We start from the raw sequence: 25549 nt of genomic DNA, 5'->3' as shown, positions 1-25549 counted from the left end.
ACGAAAGATTCAAAGCAACTCTGATGCGTAACTAGAGATTGAAAAAATGATTAATTCTGTAAACACTTGGAGCTCTTTACAAGGCGATAACGTTTCTAATAAGGCTACGAGACGGTGATTTCTTGTCTCGTCTTGACTGGTGGCAGTTTTGATAACACCCAAGTTGGAGACTCATTTAGCCAAAGTGCTTCACCTGTCTCCTTGTGTTTGAAATCAGGAGCTTTTGCGTTTCTCTACACACAAACAACAAGGATATTGTGATAAATAGTCGATATTCAAAAGATTGATCAGACAAAATTGAGCAAACACAATATGTACTACCTTGTCAATTCTATTGTCCCACCATTTATCAGGATTCTCAACCAACTCTTTCCATGATTCTTCTCCTACACACCATTTCGGCTCAGGTTTTGGTTCAGAGAAACATAATGAACAAATACCACATAAATGCACACATCTTAAACATGGAAAACAATCGGAACTTTACCTTTGAGTTGTTTCACTCCTCTACCTTTAGGGACAAGAACATCAAACTCAAGTCCTTGGAGTTTCGGCAAAACCCAAGCAGGAGCCTTATTGAGCCACAGTGAGAGACTGCTGTCTTTGCTTTTGAAATCAGGATGCCTTGGTTTTACCTATGCAAGGAAAAACAGAGAAGTCAAAAACTATTAGAAAATTTAGTAAACACCATATCAAAACAACGGGAATAAGTTGTCAAGCATATGGGCGACTTACCAATCCATTGGCTTTATTTTCACGATGATCCCACCAGTCTTTAGGATTTTCAATGAGGTGATTCCAAGAATCAGAAGCTTCATCCATAACTATATTCTTCTTAGCTCTAGCTAGAGAGTCAAAAAAAATTGATCAAACCATTAGACAGAGATTACAAGAGATACAAAAAAAAACTAAGCTTCCTAAGAGCCTTGCTCACACCTATATGGATATAAGAAAAAAATGGGTTTTGTACCATGACATTGAATAAGAGTTGATATGAGATATACCAGGCTGTTTCTTAATGTCACTTTCTCCCTTTTCAGATGATCCTACAACCACAGGCGGTGAAGCAGGCCGCTTCCTAACGCCGTTTTCTTCCTTTTTAGATGATGATGATATAACCAAAGGCGGAGAAGCAGGCTGCACAAAGCTAAGATTCTGTACCAATACCTGTTGTCAGCAAAACCACCTCAGGTTACAAAGATTCTGTAGAACCAGAAACAAACAGATTCAAAGGGAAAACAAGCAAACAAAACTGAAAGAGAAAATGCGGTAACATTGTAGTCTTTTCACAAGTTACAAAGCCTCCTCTCATGTCATTCAAACATTGAAATCTTTAACAAGACAGTGTTGTTGATGCTAACCTGGACATTGGATTGAGCATAAGTCATATTTGGAGGAGGGGAATCAATAAAAAGCTTGCCAGAAACATGGATAAGATCGTCTTTACTTATATAACGATCTGCTGTTTTCGCTAAATCACCTTCGAAAATTATCGGAATCCTAACAACCAACCAAAGTCACATCCTTTCTTTTTAAAAATATCATAATCACACCAAGCAAATGCGTTTGGAGGAAGGAAGTACCAGAAAGCAGAGGAACCTGAAGCAGACCTCTGAGAGATAACAGTGCCTGCCCAGAACTTTCCGTCGGAAGAAGCTTCGAACTGAACCGGCTGATCCACAAACCCAATCAGATTCACCCAATTCGCTGCTTCCTTCTCGTAAGCTACCTCATTTGGCCGACCCGGTTCCTTCTCCTTCTTCGCCGTCACCATCTCCGGAGGCGCCTTGGCTCTTTGTTTCTTTCCGCCGCTCCCGGAGACAGCGGCGGCGGCGGCGGGGTGGAAACGGATTCGCTGAGGGGTGATTCGATTCCCGGATGGGATTTGGGGATGGAAAAGCGGGGAGCATTCGATTCTCGTCAAGGATTTGGAGATCAGATTCATCTTTTCATAGAAACCCTAATTTCTGAAGAAGGGTTTAAGGAAACAAAATTGAAGAGAGAGAGGAGAGGAGAGGGATGGATGATGGATGGATAGAGTGATGATTACTGTCGTTTAGTTGGCGCGGAGTAGTAGTGTCACTGTGTATCTTAGTTATTTGGGCCTTATACTTCTTCATTTTGGGCTAAGTTATATGAATCTTCAATGTTTTAATTGGCTTGGTTATTTTAATAATTAATTAATTAAACCATTTTTGTTTCCGGTCTCCTTTTTTTTTTATATATATATAAAAAACTGTTACAAGATACTACAATTTTGATCATCTCTCAAAAGATTTTAGTATGAATTTCTCAAAATTTTGAAAATTTTCCTATTAAATTATGAATAACAACTATCCCTCCTATGGTTCAATTTAACAATTCATTCAATGGATGAATTCAATTAGGAATTTGAGCTGATTTAGTGATTTGTATTGAAATGAAAAGTTTAAAGTCATTTAAACTTGAATTTTTAAAAAATCTTTAAATATAGTGTTATTGAATAGTGGTTACTTGAATGTGGATAACTGGTTCTTTTGAGAATCTCAGGATTTTTGTTGATGAAACCTTCAGCTGATCTCCAGTCTCCAATGTTGCAAGCTTGGCATAGAGGAACATAAATTTTCATATATTTCCTTTTATCTGCAACTAACGAAAACAATGTTGGAGACAATGAGAAGTTGACTGAAGGATCAAAAAGTTAAAAAATAAATTTCAAATATTATTCCAGAATTTAAAGAGTTTAGAGTTTACTCAAAGATTTAGTGTTTAATATTTAGGATTTATGGTTTATGGTTTTTCTGACGCCCTTAATAAAGTTAAAAAAATTGGACAATTACTACTATTTATTTATATTTATATTTTATTTTAGAAACATTATATGAGTTGGCAAATTTTTATTGGCTATTATGTATTTACTAGATCCTTTCGCCGCGCTACGCGCGGATAATATATTTAAATTTGTTACATTTATCATTTTTATTTGTATGTAAATTTTTCTATATTAAATTATATATAACTAATTTTTAAATTTGATTTTTTTTATTTTTCGTTTGAAGTAAATATTTATATTATATGTAACACAATTAACTAATAAAATATGAAGAATCAAGTCCAAGATTTTAGAGTTATGTAAAAAATATATAATTATGAATACAACACAAATTATCTTAGTTTAAAAGATCGGAATCTCATCTCGAATAAATTTACGAAAAGAAAAAGTACTCCAATAATCTACTTAAAATATTAAACCTCCTTTAAAAAAACGGTATTAATAATATTGTTTTACGTATAATAGTTGAAAACTGATAATTGAATATCGATCTAGAATATTATTTTAATATATCTAATATAAAATATTAATTGTAATAAACATATTTTGAATTTTGTAATATTACATGAATTAGAAGTCTTTAAAATCTAAAATCTATCTTATTAACATACTATTTTTTTATTCATTTATTATTTTAACGTTACAAAATATTGCTTTAGTTTTATTTGTATATTACTTTTTTAATAATTTAGTTTCTTTTTAAGTAATTTTAAAATTATCAAGAATATAATATATTTAAAATTATTTAAATATATCCAAATATGATGTCTCATTTTTATGTGTGTTTGCGTTGAGCATATTTAATTTGTAATTTGTATATTTAATAACACCTTATTGCGTGTCGTTATATGGTTTTAATAAATGTGTTGTCATTTCATTTTTATTACTACTAACATGATTTTTTAGTGATCAGTGATAATGTATTTTTAACGTTATGTATTATATTTTTTAGTTTATTTTTTAACTCTTCGTGGTGGCACTTTTTTTAGAATCATTTTAATTAGATAATAAGTTTCAAGATGTAAATAAAACTGTGTATGTTGTAAATTTAGACTTTTTAGTGTAGCTGAGCACTATCAATTATGGAAATTATATTATGATTTTATTTTACTAAATCTTTCTTTCTGTGTATTTTTTTTGTTTTATTTTGTATTTTTACAATATTATTGCATTATTCTTTAAATGCAGAGAATTGATATTTCTATTTTTTGTTTCATATACCTTAAAAGTCTTCGGTTGATTTTTGTTTGTTTTCTTTCTCCAATTATAATGTACAATTCGACCGTTTCTTTTTTTTTTTTGGGATCAAACTACTAATATCATCAGATAGAAAAGCTTAAACTCTAAGAATGGAGTGAATATTTGTGCTAGAGAAAACTGATTTAACCAATAATACAGTGAGATATTATAATATTAGAAGGTATGGAAACTCTTCTATGTTGTCCTACGCTGGACATAATTAAGTTGTTGTCAATTGATTCTATATTTGTGATAACTGGAAATACATCTTTATGTCCTTCTTACATCATCCTTAATTGGTTTACGGTTTGACTATTTCTAATATATTGAGAGTAACATAAAATTAGATGTTGATTATTTCCTTCCAATTAGGAATGCTCAGAATGAGAGAAATTCAAGATGAGACCACTTTACAATTTTGTCCTCATATCTATATAGAGTTAGTTTATACATTACTCTATCTGTTTCAAAATGTAATCAATTTTAGTTAAAATATGTAATATTTAAAAGTTATTACTTTAGAAAACTGTTATTTAATATAGTAATTTACATAGTTTAATTGGCTACACAATATCTAATAAATATAAAGTTACATTGAAATATAAAAACAATTTATATAGTGAAACAAAAAATACTTTTAAATCATTATATTATAAAACAAAGAGAATATTCAAATTATATTGAAACATTAGAATAGTAAAAATCAAAAAAGCTGAAATCTCAACTTTGATCATTTACGTTGGCCATGTTATTAACTTTGAAGATAACGTGAATGATCAAGAACAAAAAGATTAATTTTAGCTTCAGTCTTTTTTTTAATCATTTTACCAAAAAGAAAAAAAGAACAGGAAGATGACTAATAAGAGAAGATACAAACAGATGTACTGTAAAAAGGTGTTGATCACAATAGCAAACATTATAGTCTCAAAAATAGTTAACTTTATATTAAATATATTAGTCAAAAATAATAAAATATATAATATTAATAAATTTCATTTTAAATATAATTTAACTTTTAAAAAATTTATCTTTGCACATGGTGCAGAAAAACACCTAGTATTATTTGAATTTCAAAAAGTATCTCATGCACTAACTTTTTGTGACAAAACAAATTTAAGGAACTGGGCAAGAGATTGAAAGGAGGGATGTGGAGAGGTACAAAGAGTCTTCACTTCATGAGTTATAATGGAGCATTGAAGTGCCATTGTTGTAGTCGTAGGAGTTACACCGGTGAAGTTGGGTAGACGAACAGATTTGGAGTCGCTGGAGACGTCTAAGGTAAGTAGACTAAAGAAAAAGAAGCTATAAGTTATACAATGGGCTGATTATTTTGATGGGTTTGGATGGTTCGAGACCCATCATCTAAACATTCGCGATGACGTGGCAGTTTGATTGGTGGAGAATATTTTATCCTATGTGGCACTCCTAAGAAGCCTCAAAATTAGTAGCTTTTATATAGTAGGATGTTAGGGGTGAACCTAAAAAAAACTCTAACTATACTTGATTTGATTCTTGACTTGAATATAGCTTTGACCAACTACGAAAAGAAAGATAATTTCTTTCAACACAATTATCCATTTTCACAGTTTTATTCTTTAAACAATAAAGTCCACCCCTCCCCCTTCAGCTGAATTTGAGTCTTTACAATTCATAAACACTTCATAGGAACACTCCAAGTCATATTCTTAACTTGTTCAGATAAAGACAAATACTTTCTCCAGTCATCAAGAACGAGATTAAGATCATGAAGCTTCTTCTCTAATCCAATACAACAATTAGCATGCATCGTACACACCAAGTTTATGTCTCTGCTCGTCTGACAAAACCCACCAAAGTAAACCGTGTCAAAGAATCTCATCTGGATCCCAATCTCTGAGACTATAGCCTCGTGTTTGATCTTGTTGAACACATCTTGGTCATGTAACTCTGGATAATCTAGACGAGATTTGTACCAAAACTTGTAGAACTCAATGCTTCTGTGGTTTGATTTCACGTAAGTGAAGCCTCCGTTTACCCAATTGTCTGAGTCATAAGGATCACCGAAGAATCGATCACACGCCATCTGAAAATCCCCATCTGGATATTGATAGAGTCTTGATACTCGTAACTCAACGAACTCGAACTCTTGTATTATAAATCTCCAGAAACGTTTACACTCTGAGGTATGAACTAAACAAGTACTCTCATAACGAATACAAGTTCAATCCATCGATCTCATGGCGATCGAGAGCTCTAGACTCATATCGTCTAAGAACTTACAACATCAAAGCATAAAATGAATAAAGGAATTGAATTCTCTATATAAGCTGATCTTCAGTCTTGAATCTCATCCGTAACTGCAAAGCCTCTGAAAGGTTCAGAAGGTTCGCCCAACTCTTTTAAACTCTCAACGACTCCCTCCACGTCACCTTCATTTAAACTTCCTCTGCTCTTCTTCCTGCGTACGTAAGCTTGATGGTACCTATCAATACCTCGCCCATCGAAACCAAGCTTGCCCTCAAGCTTGTAAGAAGGAAAACGTGCTACAAACTCCCTTGAAGACATCCAAGAATCATCCGTCGAAGGTCTGTCCTTCCAATGCACCAATAACTCCAAACGACCCTTCACATCAAAACGTTTAGCCAAAACATCCAAAGGAAACAATTCATCAAACTTCTCTCCCAAGCAAACCGGAGGTAAAGAAGAAACGACCACATGATCCCCCAAAGCCTTTTTAATCTGTGAGATATGAAACACTGGGTGGATGCGAGACCCCACCGGCAATTCCAGTTTGTATGCAGCATTGCCAATCCTCTCAAGTATTTTGTAGGGCCCATAAAATTTGGCTGCCAACTTCTGACAAAAACGACGAGATACCGACTGCTGACGATACGGCCGAAGCTTGAGATACACCATATCCCCTACGGCAAGTTCCACCTGACGTCGATGCTTATCGGCCTGACGCTTCATTAACTCCTGAGCTCGTAATAGGCAATCCTTCAAGTACTGCAATAGCGCATCCCTTTGTAATAAAGACTCCTCCAAATCAAAATTCTTAGTCGAGCCATGTTCAAACATCACCAATGCAGGCGGATCGCGACCGTACATCACTTTAAAAGGAGTTGCCTTCAGAGATGAATGAAACGAAGTATTATACCAATATTCTGCCCAACACAGAAACTGAGACCATGTCTTCGGATGAGTCGAGGCGTAACAACGCAAGTAAGTCTCTAAACAACGATTAAGAACCTCTGTTTGACCATCGGTCTGCGGGTGAAAGGCAGTGCTGAACTTTAGACTCGTCCCCGCCAGCTTAAAACAATCCCGCCAAAAGTTACTCAGAAACAAACGATCTCTATCCGAAACAATACTGCTTGGAAAACCATGCAGACGCACAATCTCTTCAACAAATTTCCGTGCAACATCCGCAGAAGTAAAAGGATGTTTTAACCCAATAAAATGAGCTCCTTTACTTAAACGATCGACCACCACCAAGATAACATTCACTCCACCAGACGTGGGTAATCCCTCGATAAAATCCATGTTGATATCTTCCCAAATCCGGTTTGGTACAGGCAAAGGTTGTAGTAGCCCCGCAGGAGAAAGAGTCGAATATTTATGAGTTTGACATACCTCACACTCAGCAACATAAGTCTGAACTTGCTTCTTAATTCCTTTCCAAGTAAAAGAATTCTGAATACGCTTTAGTGTCTTTACCACACCCGAATGCCCACCAATCTTAGCATCATGACACTCATGAAGAATCAAATCAATAAACCGAGATGTCTTTGGTATCACCAACCTCTGTTTCGACCATAATCTCCCCTCAATCACCGTCAACTTCTTTGAAACCAACTTCTTCGATGTCAACTGCGAAATTATACTCTGAATAGACACATCCTCTGCAATCTCACGATACAAATCCTCCCACTGAATGATCCGAGGAACAGTTAATGCCAATAATAAGGAAGAAACCGACATACACCTTGATAAACCATCTGCTGCTTTATTCTCACACCCAGGCTTGTAAAAAATCTCAAAATCAAATCCCAACAGACGAGTCAACCACCGATGATATTCCATATTAACTTCTTTCTGTTCCAGTAAAAACTTAATGCTTCGCTGATCTGTATGAACCTGAAACTTCTTGCCCAAAAGATAATGTTTCCACTTCCTTACTGCCATGACAATTGCCATAAGTTCCCTCTCATACGCCGGTTTACTCTGTTCTCTCTCCGTTAACGCATGGCTAAAATAAGCAATTGGTTGCTTATCTTGCATTAAAACAGCCCCCACACCAAACCCGGAAGCATCAGTCTCCACTACAAACACTTTAGTAAAATCAGGTAAGGCAAGAACAGGAGCGTTAGTCATTGCAAGCTTCAGGCGCTCAAAAGCCCTTTGCGCTTCATCAGACCACAAGAACATTTCTTTCTTCAGCAACGAAGTCAGTGATCGAGCTATAATCCCATAATCCTTCACGAATTTGCGATAATACCCTGTCAACCCCAGAAAGCCACGCAGTTGCTTAACAGACTTCGGTGTTGGCCAGTTACTCATCGCAGCTGTCTTCTGACTGTCTGTACCTACGCCAGCTTGAGAAATAATATGCCCCAAATACTCCACCTGAGAGACACCAAATGAACATTTCTTCCGATTCGCAAATAGCTTTTGGTCTCTAAGAACTTGCAGAACCAACTCCAAGTGTTGAAGGTGAAGGCTTACTGATTTACTATACACCAAGATGTCATCAAAGAAAACCAACACAAAGTCCCGGAGGAATGGTTTGAAGATCTTATTCATTAATGCCTGAAAAGTCGCAGGAGCATTAGTCAAGCCGAAAGGCATGACTAAGAACTCATAGTGACCTTCCACAGTACGAAAAGCTGTTTTGTTTATATCTTCCTCCCTCATGCGGATTTGATGGTAACCTGATCTGAGATCCAACTTGGAAAACAAACAAGCGCCATGTAATTCATCTAATAACTGATCAATCACAGGTATTGGATACTTGTTTGGAACGGTAGCCCTATTAACTGCTCTGTAGTCAACACAAAAACGTACACCACCATCTTTTTTCTTGACTAAGAGCACAGGACTAGAGAATGGACTGATACTTGGTCTGATAATTCCTGAATCCAACATTTCTTTGACCATCCTTTCCATCTCTACCTTTCGAGCATGAGGATAACGGTATGGTTGAACCGAAACTGCAGACACGCCTGGAACCAATGTAATTGCGTGCTCCTGCCCACGAATGGGAGGTAAGCCCACCGGTAAAGCAAAAATGTCTGCATAACGATCCAAAACCGCTGGGAGTTCTTCAATTATATCTGGTACTAAGGATGTCATTGCTGTAGCAGAAAACTGCACTTCCCTTCCAGGTAATCCACTAGAGCGATTAGGAGCCAATGACTTGAGAGAGAATTTACTGTTGTGTAACTCCTGATCTCCCAACAAAGTAATTCTCTCCCCTCGGTAGATGAAAGTGAGTTCCTGCTGCTTCCAATCAACTTCACATCTACCCAAGGTTTCCAGCCACTGAACACCCAAAATGACATCAACACTTCCCAGTTCTAAGGAGATAAAGTCTGATGTGAAGTCAGTATCGTGTAGAACAAAAGTAACTGCGCGGCATACTCCCAATGCGTTGACAGTTACTCCATTCCCTAACAACACATCTAGGCCACAATCAGCAGAAACTTTCAAATGTAGCCTCTTCACAACTGATGGTGAAATGAAGTTGTGGGATGCTCCACTATCGAGCATGACAATTACCTCCTTCTGATTAATTCTCCCTTGCATCTTAGTTGTCTTTGGAGAAGAAATCCCAAGAAAAGAATTGTATGATAAAGTCATCAACTCTTGTCCTTGTTTAATGTCGTCACAAAGAAGTATCTCTTCTTCTTGATCTAAAACTTCAACTTCCCAACCATTTAGTAAAGATAAGATACGCAATTCTTTGTTAGGACAGACGTCAGCATGAGCACGAGACCATGGAGCTTTACATTTGAAACAAATCTTTGCCCTCCTCATCGCATCCAACTCGGCATCGGAATGTTTCTGGCGTGGTCTTTGAGAAGCTTGACCCTGACTCGAATTGTCCTTAAGCGGCAAGGTCTCCCCTTTGTGCTTATCATTAGATTGCCATTTCGACGCCATTGTTGTCTGCTTCTCATTTGAATATTGACGTCGTTGAGTATTGTTTGCTGAAGAAGACGCATTGCTAACCACTTTGCAAAACATACTCGTCTCCATCCGCAACACCGCTGAGATGTAATTTTGTAACCCTTGAGGATCCTTTATCCTTATAACTTCTTTCATCTCAGTGCTCAAACCATTATAGAAGATTCGTTCAAGCAAATGATCAGATAATCCCGGAACTTGAGCTGACAATGTTTCAAACGCAGATACATACTCCGTTATTGATCCAGTCTGCTTCAAAGCAAATAACCTTGTCTCTGGTTCATCGTCAATTGATTCTGAAAACCTGATCAACAATCTCTGTTTAAAATCATTCCAACTCCGAAAACCCCCTCGACGTCTCACCCAACCATACCACTTCTTTAATGCTCCTTGTAAGCACAATGGAACTAAATCCATCTTTGCCTCATCACTGTATCTCCCAAGAGCATAAAAATACTCAATATCTCCAATCCACTCAGAAACACCAGAACCATCACAACAAGGCATCTCCACTTTTTTTAACATAGATTCACGACTCGCTAAATTCAATCCCTCAGATCGATAACCTAGCGGGAAACTTCCGTCTCGTTCCGATAAAGAAGGATATACCTGAGACGGTTGTCGTAAAGATTCCGACGGTGGAGGACTCTCTCGGAACGGCATCTTCCCAATCGATTTCATCATCGCTTGAACCGAAGAATTGAGCTCCTTCATCGTCGTTTGAAGTGAATCCACCGTTGAATTCGTAACCGTATGTTCCTTCGTCAATCGAGTCACGCTCTGCGCCAGCTCGTAAACCTGCGCTTTCCACTCCGCCTCTACATCGTCAAAATCCTCTTCTTCACCCGCTCGCAACGTCGGAGGTATCGTCGCCATCGTCACCGCCGTATCCGAACTTTTCACCGCACCAATGATAGAGTCTTGATACTCGTAACTCAACGAACTCGAACTCTTGTATTATAAATCTCCAGAAACGTTTACACTCTGAGGTATGAACTAAACAAGTACTCTCATAACGAATACAAGTTCAATCCATCGATCTCATGGCGATCGAGAGCTCTAGACTCATATCGTCTAAGAACTTACAACATCAAAGCATAAAATGAATAAAGGAATTGAATTCTCTATATAAGCTGATCTTCAGTCTTGAATCTCATCCGTAACTGCAAAGCCTCTGAAAGGTTCAGAAGGTTCGCCCAACTCTTTTAAACTCTCAACGACTCCCTCCACGTCACCTTCATTTAAACTTCCTCTGCTCTTCTTCCTGCGTACGTAAGCTTGATGGTACCTATCAGATATAGCCGAGGAAATGGATCTCTAAGCCACATTATATCTGCATCCTAAATATATAAATAGGAGATTTTCAAAGTTAACATCGTTTTGTTTAATTGAATTTCTTATATCAAATGTAGCATTTATTATTCACACATATGGTTGTACTTTATTTTTCTAAAATTCACACACTTGGACAATAATTTTGCTTTTAAATTATTTACTGTGAACTCTTCAATTATTGATGGACTACCATGCATTAGTTAGGTAGATGTAATATTAGCTGTGTTACAAAAAAAAAAAGCTGTGATATTTTTTTTAACTGCGTAGGGCCTTGTTCAATGTAATGTATTAAATTCAGACAATACATTATGTGTAACTAATTTTTTTAAAACCTTGGAATTGAAAATATAGATAATTTATGTTAACTTTTATATGGGTCCTATGCAAATGCAAATGTAAAGCACATCATGTAAGACGACCGTAAGTTATATACAGATAGATTGATCCAAAAGATTTGTAAAGAACAAAGACATGGGTGATGAAGATGAGTACCGTGAAGATGAAGTTAAATCCCATTTCAAGCACTTGTGTGAGGAGCTCGATTCTCCTCCACATCATTTTGAGGTAATCAGGAGTAGCAAAAAGTTTCTCGCCGGAGAAATCAGTTCCTGAGGTTTCTAAATAGTAGCAATTAGGGTGAAGTTGTGAGCACCGATCAAATGCCTTGGGATCCAAGCAAACAACAACCACATGTTGAAGTAGCTTCTGTGTTCCTTGTCCAATACGAAAGCTTTCAAGAAATAAATCGAACAGAGAATTTGGCTCTGCCCATGCTTGATTCAACGTAGTTACGATAACTGTTCGATTCTCTGTCGATGCATTCTCGAGAACTTCCCTAAAACTGATTGACTTTGGCCTCTGAAAGAAACAAGTTTCTCATTAAAGATTCCAAAAAGAAGAAGAAGAGCAAACCCATTTCAGACAGAGCACAGATTGAGGCATATGCATTGGTATTAAGTATTAACAGCTTACTCTTTGTGGAGAAGACGAAGAGGAGTGATCGAGCAAAGGACGAGAAGAAGTGAGATTGTTGACATCGAGCTCTTGAGGAAGAGGATAAGCTGTTTTGTAAAGAAGTAGACATGAAGCAGTTAAGCCGAGAAACAAGACCAAGATTTTCTTCACTTCTTTTTGTCCGAACACAGATCCCAAATCAAGAAACTTTGAAGGGGAACTAGGGGAGGAGGAAGAAGAAGAGGGAGAATTCATGTGTTCTTGAGAAGGTTTCAAGCGTTTCTCACTTTTCTTCTCTGTTTATTTTGTCGGTTCTTATAAAGGGCGTCGTTTTATTTTATTTTATTACAGAATGCATTTATTTATGTCAGGGTCTTTTTTTTATGAATCGTTGTTTGGATTTTAAATTGTGAATTTTGCTATTATACTACTAATCAGATGATGGGACAAAGTGTGGAACAATAAACAATCAAACTTAACATTTTTACCAAAATAAAAAATCAGAGAGAAATATGAATAATCCCAGAGAGGGATGATTTGGTGGATGAGAAACGGGCACTGAAATATCTTATACTCTTTATTTGTATTAAAAAATATATAGTATATAATATCATCAAACTTTTTGTTTGCAACGATATTATCAAACTTGAAAAGCCTCTATTTCATCAACAAAGTATATGCCTTAGACTGAGTGAGATCACAACATCGAACCGATCGAAAGTCCCTTCCTTTTAATCTTACTTCAAACCTTGCATAGTTGCATTCAACTAGTCCTTCTCCTTTGTTTTGAGTCTTCAACATTATAGGGGAAAATAATACTTTGGTTATGATATTTAATACTTACATCAGACAAATACCATAAAGCCGATTAAACATAAGGGACTGGCAACAACAAAAACAAAGATCAGGGGTTGTTTTTTACTTTTGTAAAATGTTTTTGGTCATCAAAATGGTTTTTATTTTATTTGTTTTGTTGAAATTGGTGCACATTAATTAGTGGACCGCTTCTTCCATTATGTTCACAACACGTGTCTTTTGATATTTGTCTTGGTCACGTTATTTCACTTAGTCGTGGATGCCGTCATGTATTGTACTATTCCGTTTATTAATCAAATTAAGTTAACGAGTCAAGTAATTCATAATACGAACAATGATTTGACCAGGGTATGAAGTTGATAGCTTACTGGCTAATAATACAAATATTTGGCTTACACCACCAAACTTCTCTTTTTTTATTTTTATAGGATATGCTCTACCAAACTAATGATAAACATCTATTTTGGATTCTAATACTTGTTAAGAATTGTCAATGTGGGATCAAATTTGTTATGCTTAATAAATGGAGAGTGGTAAGAGGATTCCGTGAGTCTATCGTCAGCCTAGCATGGACGTATAAGTTGTGATTTTTCCAAAAAATCCATTACAACCAGGACAATAAATTTTGTAATTAAGCCGTTCAAATATCGCCATCAAGAAATCCCCAAAAAGCAAAAGTATATGTGAAGAGAAAAACCATCTCACGTCAACTTACAAAAAGGGAAAACATCAAAGAAGAAAAAGAGCTCGGGAAAAATCAGAGCACCAAGTAATTACATTTCCACTTTGGTCCGAAGTTAACACACGCTTACCTGTTAGTGTAAGGAAAAGTCTGGAAAAGAGCTCCGACCCTACTTATTTCGTTTCAAGTACACAACAAAACACTCATAAAACAAAAACGAATTTTGATCTACGGACGAAAATCAATTTATACTCAAGTTAGCTAGGTATTTAGTATAGAGCAAAAAATAATTAGGTATATTAAGTTATTAACATTCGTCTTTAATACTAGGGCCAATGCTTTCATTTGTAAAGTTGTCCGGCTTTAATTTTCCGCCAGCGAATTGAAGTCTATGACCATACCGATGCTCGTTTGATGCCAGAAACTGTTAACTATAAATTTTCTTTCTCACACGAGATTGTCAGAGCAAGTCCATAATTCCAATCTAGCCATCTATTGAATGTTGGTTCTTGGGATTGAGTCAGGACTTCTAATACACGCAATAAGATTCATCTCGATAAAGAAGAACGTGACCAAGACCATAACAATTGCTATGGTCTAGTCTTGTAATCGGCATCTTTTATTACCCTTTATCTGCAGTTGGTTTACAAATGTTGAAGAAGGCTAAAGATAATAGACTTGCCCAACGTTCAAAAGGGTTTCATGAGGAACATGCAAGATAGCACTATTCTCCCTACAAATCTTAGCAAGAAACGCATAAACATAATCAATGGCTATCTTCTTTGGAAGCAATGATCCTTTTCTTGCTTTCACCACAGTGTTCCCCATGATATGAACAACCCCTGACTCTTTACATGTCTTTAGAAACTCCAACTCATCCTCCTCCTCCTCCTCCTCCTCCACCGTGATGTTCTGACTGAAACTCATAGTGTCCATGTAGTCCACCATCGATGAGAACATAACCATGTTGTTATCGATGCTATCGTGGTTGTTATTGTTGTTACTGATCAATTCATCTCTGGACTCTTGTGTATAGTTGACGGGATACACGCTGTTGCTATAGTTTGAATCTGACTCCATCATTGTCTCGTTTTGGATGAACGAGAAGAGGTTCTCGAACAGTTTGTCTTCGAATCTGTCGTCTTTCCTGTGTAGATCTTTGTAACCATACCTATAACAACGGTATTAGTTATTTAAACGGTCTTAAAAATCTTGTCTAAAGAACAGATAAGAAGAAAGGACAGTACCTGGCTACGCACCGAAACATTCGGAATGTCTTTGGTCCGATTCTTTTGACAAGAAACCTCTCTTCTTCAGGGACGGTGTATACCAGAAGGTTCTTGACGCAGACAAAGACTACGACAGAGTGAATTGCGGGAAGGTTAGTGATGAAATGAGAGAAGATGTGAGGGACACCACTCGCTAGTTCAGTGTGGACCAACCCGATCCCGGGGACACGTACAAGCCCAAGGCTGGGACCGAGACCGAGGATCCAACTCATGGAAACTCTACTGTGCACTTCAAACTCATACTTCTTGACTGTTACGTAATTCCAAACAAACATTACCAAAAGAGAGAATGCTGCTATGATGAGCGGAACCCAGCCTCCTTCATTAATCTTTAAGAGCACAGCCGAAAAATATGACAGTTCCACCACGAGCGAGAGAAGGGCGAATATAAGGACAAGGATCCAGTGGCACCGCCACACGACAAGCATGGTCAGGACCATCAGTAATGTGGTCACAAGCATCACGATCACAACCGCAGTCCCTAACATTCACCAATATACAAAAACAGTAAGAGGAATGCTCAAAATCTAACCTAAATGCTGACCTCTAGTCATGTACATCTTACTATTAAGTTAGTGACAAAGTCACACATCGAAATTTTGAAAGGAACCCTTCCATTTATTACAAAATAGTTTTCGGTTGGAAGTTGATCCATCAATCATTTCTGAAACATTCCAAGATTAATGATCAAAGAGCTATTACCTCAAGGATGCGTATCATTGAAAGTCATACATGAAGTTTGAAGGGGTCCTATTTAATATATTAAAAGAGATGATCCAATCTTACTTATCACTAATTGGTTTTACCATTAGAAGCTCATCTAACTTATATGGTATGAAATTCCAATCAGTACTATCGAACCCAATCGATCATGCCCAAAGTTTGTCCATTAATCGTTCCACACATATTCTGAGATTAGTGGTCGAAGAGCCATAATCTCTAAGAGGTGAATTAAGGACAAAATTTCACATCCTAAGTTTAAACAAATCTTAAATATATATAAGAGATATGGGTTAGATAACACTACTAGTTAGTTTTAGGTTGGAAAATCATCTAACTTAATTCTTACCGTATGCATTTCCGATATCGATCTGGTTCTTGAAACTAGCAGTGACGGCGATGCAACCAATCATGAGTATCCAGTTAATATCAGGGCAATAGATCTGAGCAAGAAACTTCTTAGAAGTGTTAACAATTTTAACTGGAGGAAAACACCCATGAGACACAGCTTGTTTGATTAATGAATAAGTCCCTGATATGGTAGCTTGGCTCCCAACGATTGCAGCTCCAGTCGCTGCTATAAACATTGGCCAATATACACTCTCTGTGGTAAAAGCAAAAGAGAGATTCAGTGTTCTGTAAAAGCACACTAATGACGTCAAGACTAGTAGATATTTTGAAAACAGGTTTTGAACAAACCAGGGATAGATGCATAAAAGGCATCTTGATAATGTTCCTTGTGGTTCACAAGATACGCGGCTTGTCCACAGTATGCTAGTAGAAGACAAGGGAATACAAAAAATGTAAAAGCTAGTTGTATCGCTTGTAAAGGAAAATAAGAAATGTCTGCGTATAGTGCCTCTGTGCCTACAATTTTAAAGAGGAGACATTTTAAGATAGTTTCCAACTTCCGATGTGAGACTTTGTCCTTAATAGAAACATTTTAGAGATAGCTCTAAAAAGAATCTCTTTGAAGCTAGTTTTACCTGTTATGCTGAGAAGAATCCAACTGCAGCTAGGATAAGGGCTGAAAGTGAAGCGATGATTAGATGGCACAGATTAGCAGAACTTGAAGAAGAACTTCTTAAACAAAGATCCAAGGTTCATTGGCTGGATGTTGGGGATGGGAATAACAAGTTCTTCCATAGTGCAGCAAAAATTCGGGAAGTAAGGAATGCTATTCATGAAATTCTACGTGTTGATGGATCAATAGCCAATACAGAAGAAGAGATTCAAGAAGAAGCTGTGAATTTTTTCGCCGAGTTTATGAGATTGCAACCAGTGGAGTTTGAGGGAGCTACAACAAATAGACTAACAGAGCTTCTGGGGTTTCAGTGTAGTGAAGAGGACTGTTCCAAGCTGGTTAGAGAAGTCACAGGGGCAGAAATAAAGGAAGTTTTATTTAAGATGCCAGGAAGCAAGTCCCCAGGACCAGATGGGTTCACAACAGAATTTTTCAAGGAGGCTTGGGCAGTTATTGGAGGAGATGTAATCATGGCAATTCAATCTTTCTTTGTCAAGGGATTTCTACCGAAGGGTTTGAATTCTACAATTTTGGCACTCATTCCTAAGAAAGAAGAAGCAAAGATGATGAAAGACTACATGCCAATTTCATGCTGCAATGTGCTATATAAGGTAATCTCTAAGATCATTGCAAATAGATTGAAGAGTGTCCTGCCTAAGTGTATAACTCTTAATCAGTCTGCATTCATTAAAGAGCGTTTGCTAATGGAGAATGTCTTGCTAGCTACGGAATTAGTCAAAGACTATCATAAGGATGATATCTCACCTAGATGCGCAATGCAGATTGATATATCCAAGGCATTTGACTCCGTGCAATGGCCGTTTTTGATCAACACGCTGACAGCTCTAGGATTACCGGAAAAATTTATAAGCTGGATCTCGCTGTGTATAACTTCAGCTTCGTTCTCAGTGCAAGTAAACGGGGAGCTTGCAGGTTATTTCCAGAGTAGGAGAGGTTTAAGACAAGGTTGCTCTCTATCCCCTTACCTATTTGTGATATGTATGAATGTATTGTCGAAGTTGTTGGATAAGGCAGCTGCGGAAGGGAAAATTGGTTATCACCCGAGGTGTAAAAACATCGTGCTTACTCATTTATGTTTTGCGGATGATCTGATGATATTTGCGGATGGAACAAGAAACTCGATAGAAGGGATACTTAAGGTCTTTGAAGAGTTTGACAAGATGAGTGGGCTGAAGATCAGTATGGAGAAATCTGTTATATTCATGGCCGGAGTAAATCAGAGAGAAGAGGAGATCTTAAGGCAGTTCCCTTTTGATACAGGAAAGTTACCAGTCCGCTACCTTGGCCTACCCCTGCTAACTAAGAATATGACGGTTACGGATTTTCTTCCATTGGTAGAAAAAATCAAGAAAAAGATGGGGTCTTGGACAGGAAGATTTCTTTCTTTTGCTGGAAGATTGCAGCTCATAAACTCTGTCATACGAAGCCTCTCAAATTTCTGGATGGCAGCGTTTAAACTCCCGAGTGGTTGTCTTAAGGAGATAGAGAGATTATGTTCAGCTTTTTTGTGGTCTGGGCCAGAGATGAATGGAAGGAAAGCAAAGATATCGTGGGAGGAAGTCTGTAAGACGAAACAAGAAGGTGGCTTAGGTCTACGACCACTCAAAGAAGTGAATCAGGTGTGTTGTCTTAAATTAATTTGGAGGATCCTTTCGGCCAGTTCACTTTGGGTTAGCTGGATTAAGCTTTATCTAATCAGGAAAGGCTCAATCTGGACGATCAAAGATAATACACAAAGTGGTTCGTGGATGTGGAGAAAGATTCTTCACTGTCGAGAGAAGGCAAAACAATTCTACAGAGTGGAGGTGCATAATGGTAGAAACACATCGTTCTGGCATGAGAAGTGGACCCCCTTGGGATGTCTGAAGGATATGGTAAGGGAAGGTAGCTGTTTTGACATTGGTATTCCAATTCATGCGAAAGTAGAGGATAGTCGGAACCACAGAAGGAAGCACCACCGAGTTGAAATTTTTAACAGAATTGAGATGGAGATACAGAGATTTAAAGAGAACTGGGTGCAGGAGGAAGATCTTTCATTGTGGAAGAATGAAAAGGGAAAGTATAAGAAGACATTCTCTACAAAGGAAACATGGCTAAGTATAAGAGAAACGCATCCTATCTGTTCCTGGTATCCTGCTGTATGGTTCAAGCATGCGACGCCAAAATACTGCTTTATCACTTGGATTGCAATGCATGGGAGATTGTCTACAGGTGATCGAATGCAACGTTGGAACGTGAATGTGGACGCATCATGTGTTCTATGTCAGGAGCCTTTGGAGACCCTAAGCCATCTGTTCTTTGAGTGCACTTATTCTATGCAAGTTTGGGAAGCGCTTATGAAAGGTCTGCTAGAAGATCAATACACTGTGAACTGGGAAAGACTAATGAGTCTAATTACAAGGACTTCTAACTGGAGCAAGATTAAAATGTTCATCACGAGGTATATGTTTCAGTCAACTATACATATGATTTGGAGAGAGCGAAACAGAAGGAGGCATGGTGAAGATTTTGTTCCTGCAACTCTACTAGTACAGAGACTAGACAAAAACATGAGGAACATGTTCACAATGATTAGGAGAAGAGGGGATAGGGAGTATGAAGGAGGAATGGCCATTTGGTTCGGTGCGAGACAATCTTAATTAGGGATTTGAGAAGGTATGAGAAGGGGGGAGTATTGTTTAAAGCACTTGATGTAATGGAGCGATTGATCTTCATTTTTACAAGTCTGATTGAGAAGGTCTAGTAGGAGTGAGAGCTAGACATCCAGTAGGAGTGAGAGCTGGCTACCTAGTAGGAGTGAGAGCTAGGTAGATTTTAGAAGGTTGATATGCGATGAGGAGTGGGACATCCAGTAGGAGTGAGAGCTGGCTGCCTAGTAGGAGTGAGAGCTAGGTAGAGGGAGAAGATTGATAAGGGATGAGGAGGTTTGATGAGTGGAAGGGAAAGCTTTTAGTTTCTTTTTGGTTTTTATCTACACTTGTATAGAAAAACTAAGAAATGGTCACACATAGTTGTAACAAGGTCTTTTCTTTTTGAATTAAATTTAACATTCAATTCAAAAAAAAAAAAAAAAAAAAAAAAGAGTGCCACCAAGAGAAATCCAGCCGTCTTGTCCTCGTCTTTTGAAGTACAAGTATATATATGTTGGTGAAAACGCTTTTAAAACGCTTGGGTCGTGTTTGCAGATGTTGTATATACCAGTGGCTCCAATGAAGAGGAACCAAATAAGAACGATAGGTGCAAAGAGCCATCCGACCTTGTCTGTACCATAGTGTTGCATACTGAACAGTCCAATTAAAATGACAACAGACACAAACACGGCGATGTCTGCAAAAAAAGGATCATAACAAGTGATCAAAAACTAAACCGACCAGAAACTTGAACTTTACATGTTACCGCTGCTCATCTTTGGATTGTTGACCTTGATTCCACCAGTAGCTGAAAGAACTGTAAAAACAAAGACGGTTTTATAAGATGAAAACAGTGTTCTAAAAATCGTTTAATCGTCGCCTAGGCGCCGGTCTAGACAACAAATCAGTCATACGAAATGATTTTTTACAACAAGTTTTTTTTTTTAAATTTTGTTTAGTCGGCACGTAGGCATCTGCCTATACACTAATCTTCTATAAAAGGCTTAAGTACCACCTAACGATTTCTTAAACATTAGCGGAAAAGTTTGAGTAAACATATGTCATGCTAAAGAAGAAAGAAAGGGTAAGAAACTAGTTACCAGAGATGGCTGGGGTTAAGATACTATCACCTATCATCATACATGTCCCTAAAAGAACAATGACAAGAAGGGATCTCTTCTTTGAATGTCTACTCTCCAACCATTTCTTTGTTTTGGCAGCAAAGGACCCTTCAGCTACTAAAGTTCGACTATAAGTACTCAGATCCTCATCGCTGCGTTGCTGATTCGGGATGAGATTCACGTTAGCATGTCTACAAAGCAATGAGTATATAGCTAAAGTCCCACCTGCTTACAAACATTCATCAATATAAACTAAACTGGTTGACTACAAAACATCGATCAAGCTCGGGTAATATTGTAGCTTACCTTGACCGTTATCATTAGCTTTGCATACAATTAACACATACTTGATGAGAGGTATAAGCAGAAGAGAGTAAATGATCAAAGAAAGAGCTCCAATCACATCTTCACTATCATCAATTCCATTAGGGAATGTATTGTAGAACACATACAATGGAGAAGTCCCTAGATCGCCATAAACTATCCCTAAACTTTGGAATGATAGTCTCAGTAGCATCAACATCGACAAGCCCTGATGAAAACGCAAAATTAAAAACCTAAACTCCTATATGAAACTGAAACAGAGTAAGTAGATACCTTTTCTTTGTTCATATTCTTGAGCATATTAGCTTCTTCGTCCATGGGTTGATCGAGTCCCTCCTCAAATTCCCTCATAGCTTCTCTGTCTCTTTCTTCAATGGTGCTTTCTCCTTCTGTAAGAGAAGCTTCTACCCTTCCCGCCATTTTTGTAATCTGAAGAAAAAAAATTTAAGACCAAAGTTGAAACTTTTCTTCGTTTGGACCTGAGTATAAGAAGATAGTCGAGTTATTACAGAGGAACTAATGACTGGTCAAACTCTGGTTCTGTCATGGAATTGGACACAGGCTACAACTGAAACGAACCTCAAACTTGTGAAGAAAACGACACTCCCTTTTTATAAGAATTTTTGTGAGTTTTTCTGTTTTGGTATATACTTATCTCGTTTTTCAAATATTGGCATATAATTTGATTTGTGACTGTGTCATACGACGAAGAAACTATAGAGTTCAAAAATATAAATTTTATTGCTGGAGAAATCATAACTTATGACACCGTGTGGAAATGGTTGTTTATTTTCTTTTTGTCTTGCTTTCACTAACCTGAGTCCTGACACGCCGCACGTGAAATATCTTTTCTTTTCTTTTTTTGTCACCTCTTTATTTATAGAATTTATAACACAAATAAACACTTTATGTGTTTTTATTACAGCAAAAAGCACATTGTGCTATTGACACATTTTTAGACGGGAAAAACTTTTTTCTGCTCTCAAAACCGAAACCAAACATAAATATTTCAGTAAAAGACCAATTCTCTCTGCTTAGATTGGTTAGTGGATTTGAATTTCAAAAATATAAGAATCCTATTGGTGTATGGGAGAAAAAATTTAGGACGGGTAATAAATGGACATTGGATCCGTATAAAAATGAAACTAATCTAATTTACCATCTTTATCAACTAAACCTAATTTTTGGTGCCGGGATAGAATACGGCGAAGGAAGTTACTTACGACGGAGGTTTGACGGTGAATTGAGACGAAGTCAACAATGACAGAGAGGAGGAAGCGAGCAGGGAAAGAAAAAGACGACTGTGAGTTTTGTGTTTTTTAATTGGATCTGTTTTTGTGTTTCAACTAAAGCGTATATTAGATGTTGATAAGTGGGAATGAGAGGTTACCGACAGGTTTATTTACGACGGACCAGTTCCCGAGTAAGAGGAATAACTGTTACTCATCGTTAGAGTACTTTCTGCTGGTTAGGAATGTGCTTGAAGGCACCAAAGATATGGAACAGCTGCTGGGTTCATGCCATTGAGTTTGATAAAAGTGGAGACCATCTTGCAACTCGTGATCGTGGAGGGCTGAGTTGTTTTGAAGTCATCCAAGTATGTTAGGGATCCCGGAGAGATGCTGAGCATATAGTATATTTGAAATTGTCCTAGGGATCTTGTGAAGCATGTTGTGTGTGGAGACTATAGAATGGAACATGGTGGCTGTAGAGACTAAATCCATCTCTACACCTTTGTAATGATATCTTCTGTGTACACCATTGAAACGATATCCATGTGTACATTAATGTAATGATATTCACATGTACACAAAAGTGTAAACTTTCCAACATACAACAATACCGATCTACACCATTGCAAATTTATTTGTTATTTTTTTAGTTGATAATTTTCAACATTTAAAACCATTTGAAACAGTATTATAAACTGAATCACATATTTCATTGATGGGTGCGATGGATATTATTTAAACCAACCATCTATATAATGAGTGAAATAAATGTACACAAGAGAATGTATACAAATGTAAAAATATTTACAAGATACATCAAATAGTAAAACTACAAGATACATCAAATAGTAATACTTACAAGCCACCATGTTCCATTCTATTGAATACACCCTTCCCTAGTACGTACATATTTTTCTTGAAAAAATCTGTTACAATTTACATTATTTTGCTACAATTTGTGTCACTTTTGCTGTCGTATTAGTTCTTGCATCATTTCAGCATATACCTCAAGAAAAATATTATTCAATCATGTAAATTTCACTTTTGAATATGTTGGAATATTTTGATGGTTAAAATTACACAATATCATACTCCAAGGAAACATACAATCGTTTTCTTACTTCAAAATATTTGATAAGAAAATCAAAAAAGTTTGTCATTCAGTCCCTATTTGTGACAGATTGACGCATATTCCCACTTAAGTTAAGATCATTTTCTTTTTATAAGCTACCAAATTAAATGACTGAGACAAAAGCCTATACAATCAAAAGTAAACAATGATTTCAACAATTTGATATTCATCAATTCTATTAAAACAAAAGCATTATTAAAAATAGTATTGATGTTACGTGGTATAATACGAATTATGTCATTCAGATTTTTTAATATATTTAAGATTTTATTAATTTATTATCATTATATCAAATTTGATCACAAAAATAATTAAAAATATTTCCAAAATAAAATAACTAAAAATATACTCTTATATATTTCTTTGTATTATGATAAATTTGTAACTTTTAAGCAATTAAATAGTTTTGTGTTATTTTTAAAATAATATATTAATTAATATGAGCTCAGTCGTAATTTATATAAAAATTTATTTAATATTTTATCAGTAAATTTAAGAAGTATAATTAAATTACCACACTAATAATAAATATATATAAATGATTAAATATATTATTTATTTTATAAATTATAAAATCAATTTAGAGTAGTACACACATAAAATAGCACAAATTCTTGGAATTACAATATATTTCAAAACATTTGTAAACAATACTGAAAAATAAATATATAATCTAATAATAACTCATTTATAAAATCAAATTTCTTAAATTTTAAATAGAAAATATTTATATTACTTGATTACATAGTATATCAGATTACAATTAATGTTGTTTCAAATGAGATTTAGCATTTTATTCCATCAAACATACAAATTATCTATCAAATATGTGACGAACACATGAACTTATTTCTATCATAAATGTTAAAACGAATTTTGACCAATGTGGGACACAATAAAAATATAAAGTACTTCATTTCAGTTTTAAATCATTAAATATAAAACTAAACTAATGTGGAGCTAATTGATAAACAAACACACAAATAAATGTTATCTACAAACATAAATTATTATCATATATATAATATTATAAAAATATAATACATATAAAACATATAATAACTATTTTTCTATAGAAAAATCTTATAATTTATTGTTATAATTATTATATTGTGTCTTAAAGATTGAAGTTTACTTAGTTGTACACCAACAACTAATAAATTTTTAGTTTTTCAATCTTTAAGACACAAGATAATAATTATATTTTTATATAGTTTGAATATAACACTGTATTAAACCTTGATAGTGACATTTTCTAATAAACTATTTTCACATAGTTTGAATATAACACTGTCAAAAAAATTTCTTAAAGCTTAAAATTAAAAATTAAAAAAAAATTAAAAAATTATTTATACAAATTTAAACATAAATTATATACACAAACTTAAACAAATTATATATTAAACTTAATAATAATCCCACACTTGGAAAAGTGGGTGAAATTCTAGTTTAAATTATGGCACCAAAGGGTCTATGTACTATTTTCAAATTACTATATTCTAGTAGATTTTTTTTTTAATTCTTACTTCAAGTTATCGAAGAATCTTATCATAAAAGTTTGCTTCATATTTTTGCTTACGAACAAACTTAGAAGTTAATAAAACAAAACAAAAACTGATTTGATTAATCCAAATTACCTAACCAAAACCAATTGGCCACTCCTTTACAATTAAATTTTCTTTAATATGGCATAAGCTCAGGTGAAATATGCCATCTTTTGTATCAAACTAATAGTTTCTTTTAGGCATGAGTGTCTGGATATTCATTTCAGTTTGTATCGGTAATCCAGAGTATCAAGTATAGTTCAGGATGGGATCATGGGATGTCAAGGATCCACTTAAGAATTGAGGGATATTGGTTTGTATCGATTTGGACCTGTTCGAATAATTCTCAGTTCAGTTCGGTTTAGATAGTAAAACAAAAAACTGGCTAATAACCGGAAAATCTAGTTCAATTTAGTTAGGTTTTCCAAGTAGCTTAGATAAAATATCGGCGCAAAAGATAAAGTAAATCACGCCTTGGCAAACAAGTTTGATTGTTCTCGTGTTTGCAA

General features: G+C 35.9%; 5 protein-coding genes across 6 annotated transcripts in view; all 5 read right to left on the bottom strand.

Annotated features, from left to right (window-relative positions):
- Window positions 1-25549, bottom strand: part of LOC103861069 (potassium transporter 9) — a 645946-nt gene that overhangs the window by 611885 nt on the left and 8512 nt on the right. The gene's annotated exons all lie outside the window — the stretch shown is intronic.
- Window positions 7-2084, bottom strand: LOC103861072 (protein OSB2, chloroplastic). Of its 2 annotated transcripts, none has more exons than XM_033286857.1 (7): window positions 1611-2084; window positions 1362-1500; window positions 1005-1167; window positions 736-845; window positions 488-635; window positions 322-386; window positions 7-233 (listed from the first exon to the last, which is right to left on the bottom strand). In XM_033286857.1, exons 1-7 carry the CDS (start codon window positions 1943-1945, stop codon window positions 105-107), a joined length of 1089 nt encoding a protein of 362 aa, XP_033142748.1. In that variant the 5' UTR covers window positions 1946-2084; the 3' UTR covers window positions 7-104. The 2 variants fall into 2 exon arrangements, with proteins under 2 accessions (XP_033142748.1, XP_009137032.1); XM_009138784.3 differs by having other exon boundaries at window positions 1584-2077.
- LOC103861185 (uncharacterized protein At4g15970) lies at window positions 5700-6113 on the bottom strand. The gene has a single exon (XM_009138887.1). The coding sequence runs from the start codon at window positions 6111-6113 to the stop codon at window positions 5700-5702; it is 414 nt and encodes a 137-aa protein (XP_009137135.1).
- Window positions 14667-16599, bottom strand: LOC117132631 (potassium transporter 9-like). The gene is made up of 3 exons (XM_033287400.1): window positions 16362-16599; window positions 15251-15773; window positions 14667-15174 (listed from the first exon to the last, which is right to left on the bottom strand). Exons 1-3 carry the CDS (start codon window positions 16597-16599, stop codon window positions 14667-14669), a joined length of 1269 nt encoding a protein of 422 aa, XP_033143291.1.
- Window positions 19841-21552, bottom strand: LOC103861070 (potassium transporter 9). Its single transcript, XM_033287399.1, has 6 exons — window positions 21406-21552; window positions 21115-21340; window positions 20788-21033; window positions 20454-20504; window positions 20256-20384; window positions 19841-19929 (listed from the first exon to the last, which is right to left on the bottom strand). Exons 1-6 carry the CDS (start codon window positions 21550-21552, stop codon window positions 19841-19843), a joined length of 888 nt encoding a protein of 295 aa, XP_033143290.1.

Source organism: Brassica rapa, chromosome A03 (genome assembly GCF_000309985.2).
Source record: "Brassica rapa cultivar Chiifu-401-42 chromosome A03, CAAS_Brap_v3.01, whole genome shotgun sequence".
NCBI classification, from domain to species: domain Eukaryota; kingdom Viridiplantae; phylum Streptophyta; class Magnoliopsida; order Brassicales; family Brassicaceae; genus Brassica; species Brassica rapa.
This window is presented reverse-complemented; position numbering and strand designations above follow the sequence as displayed.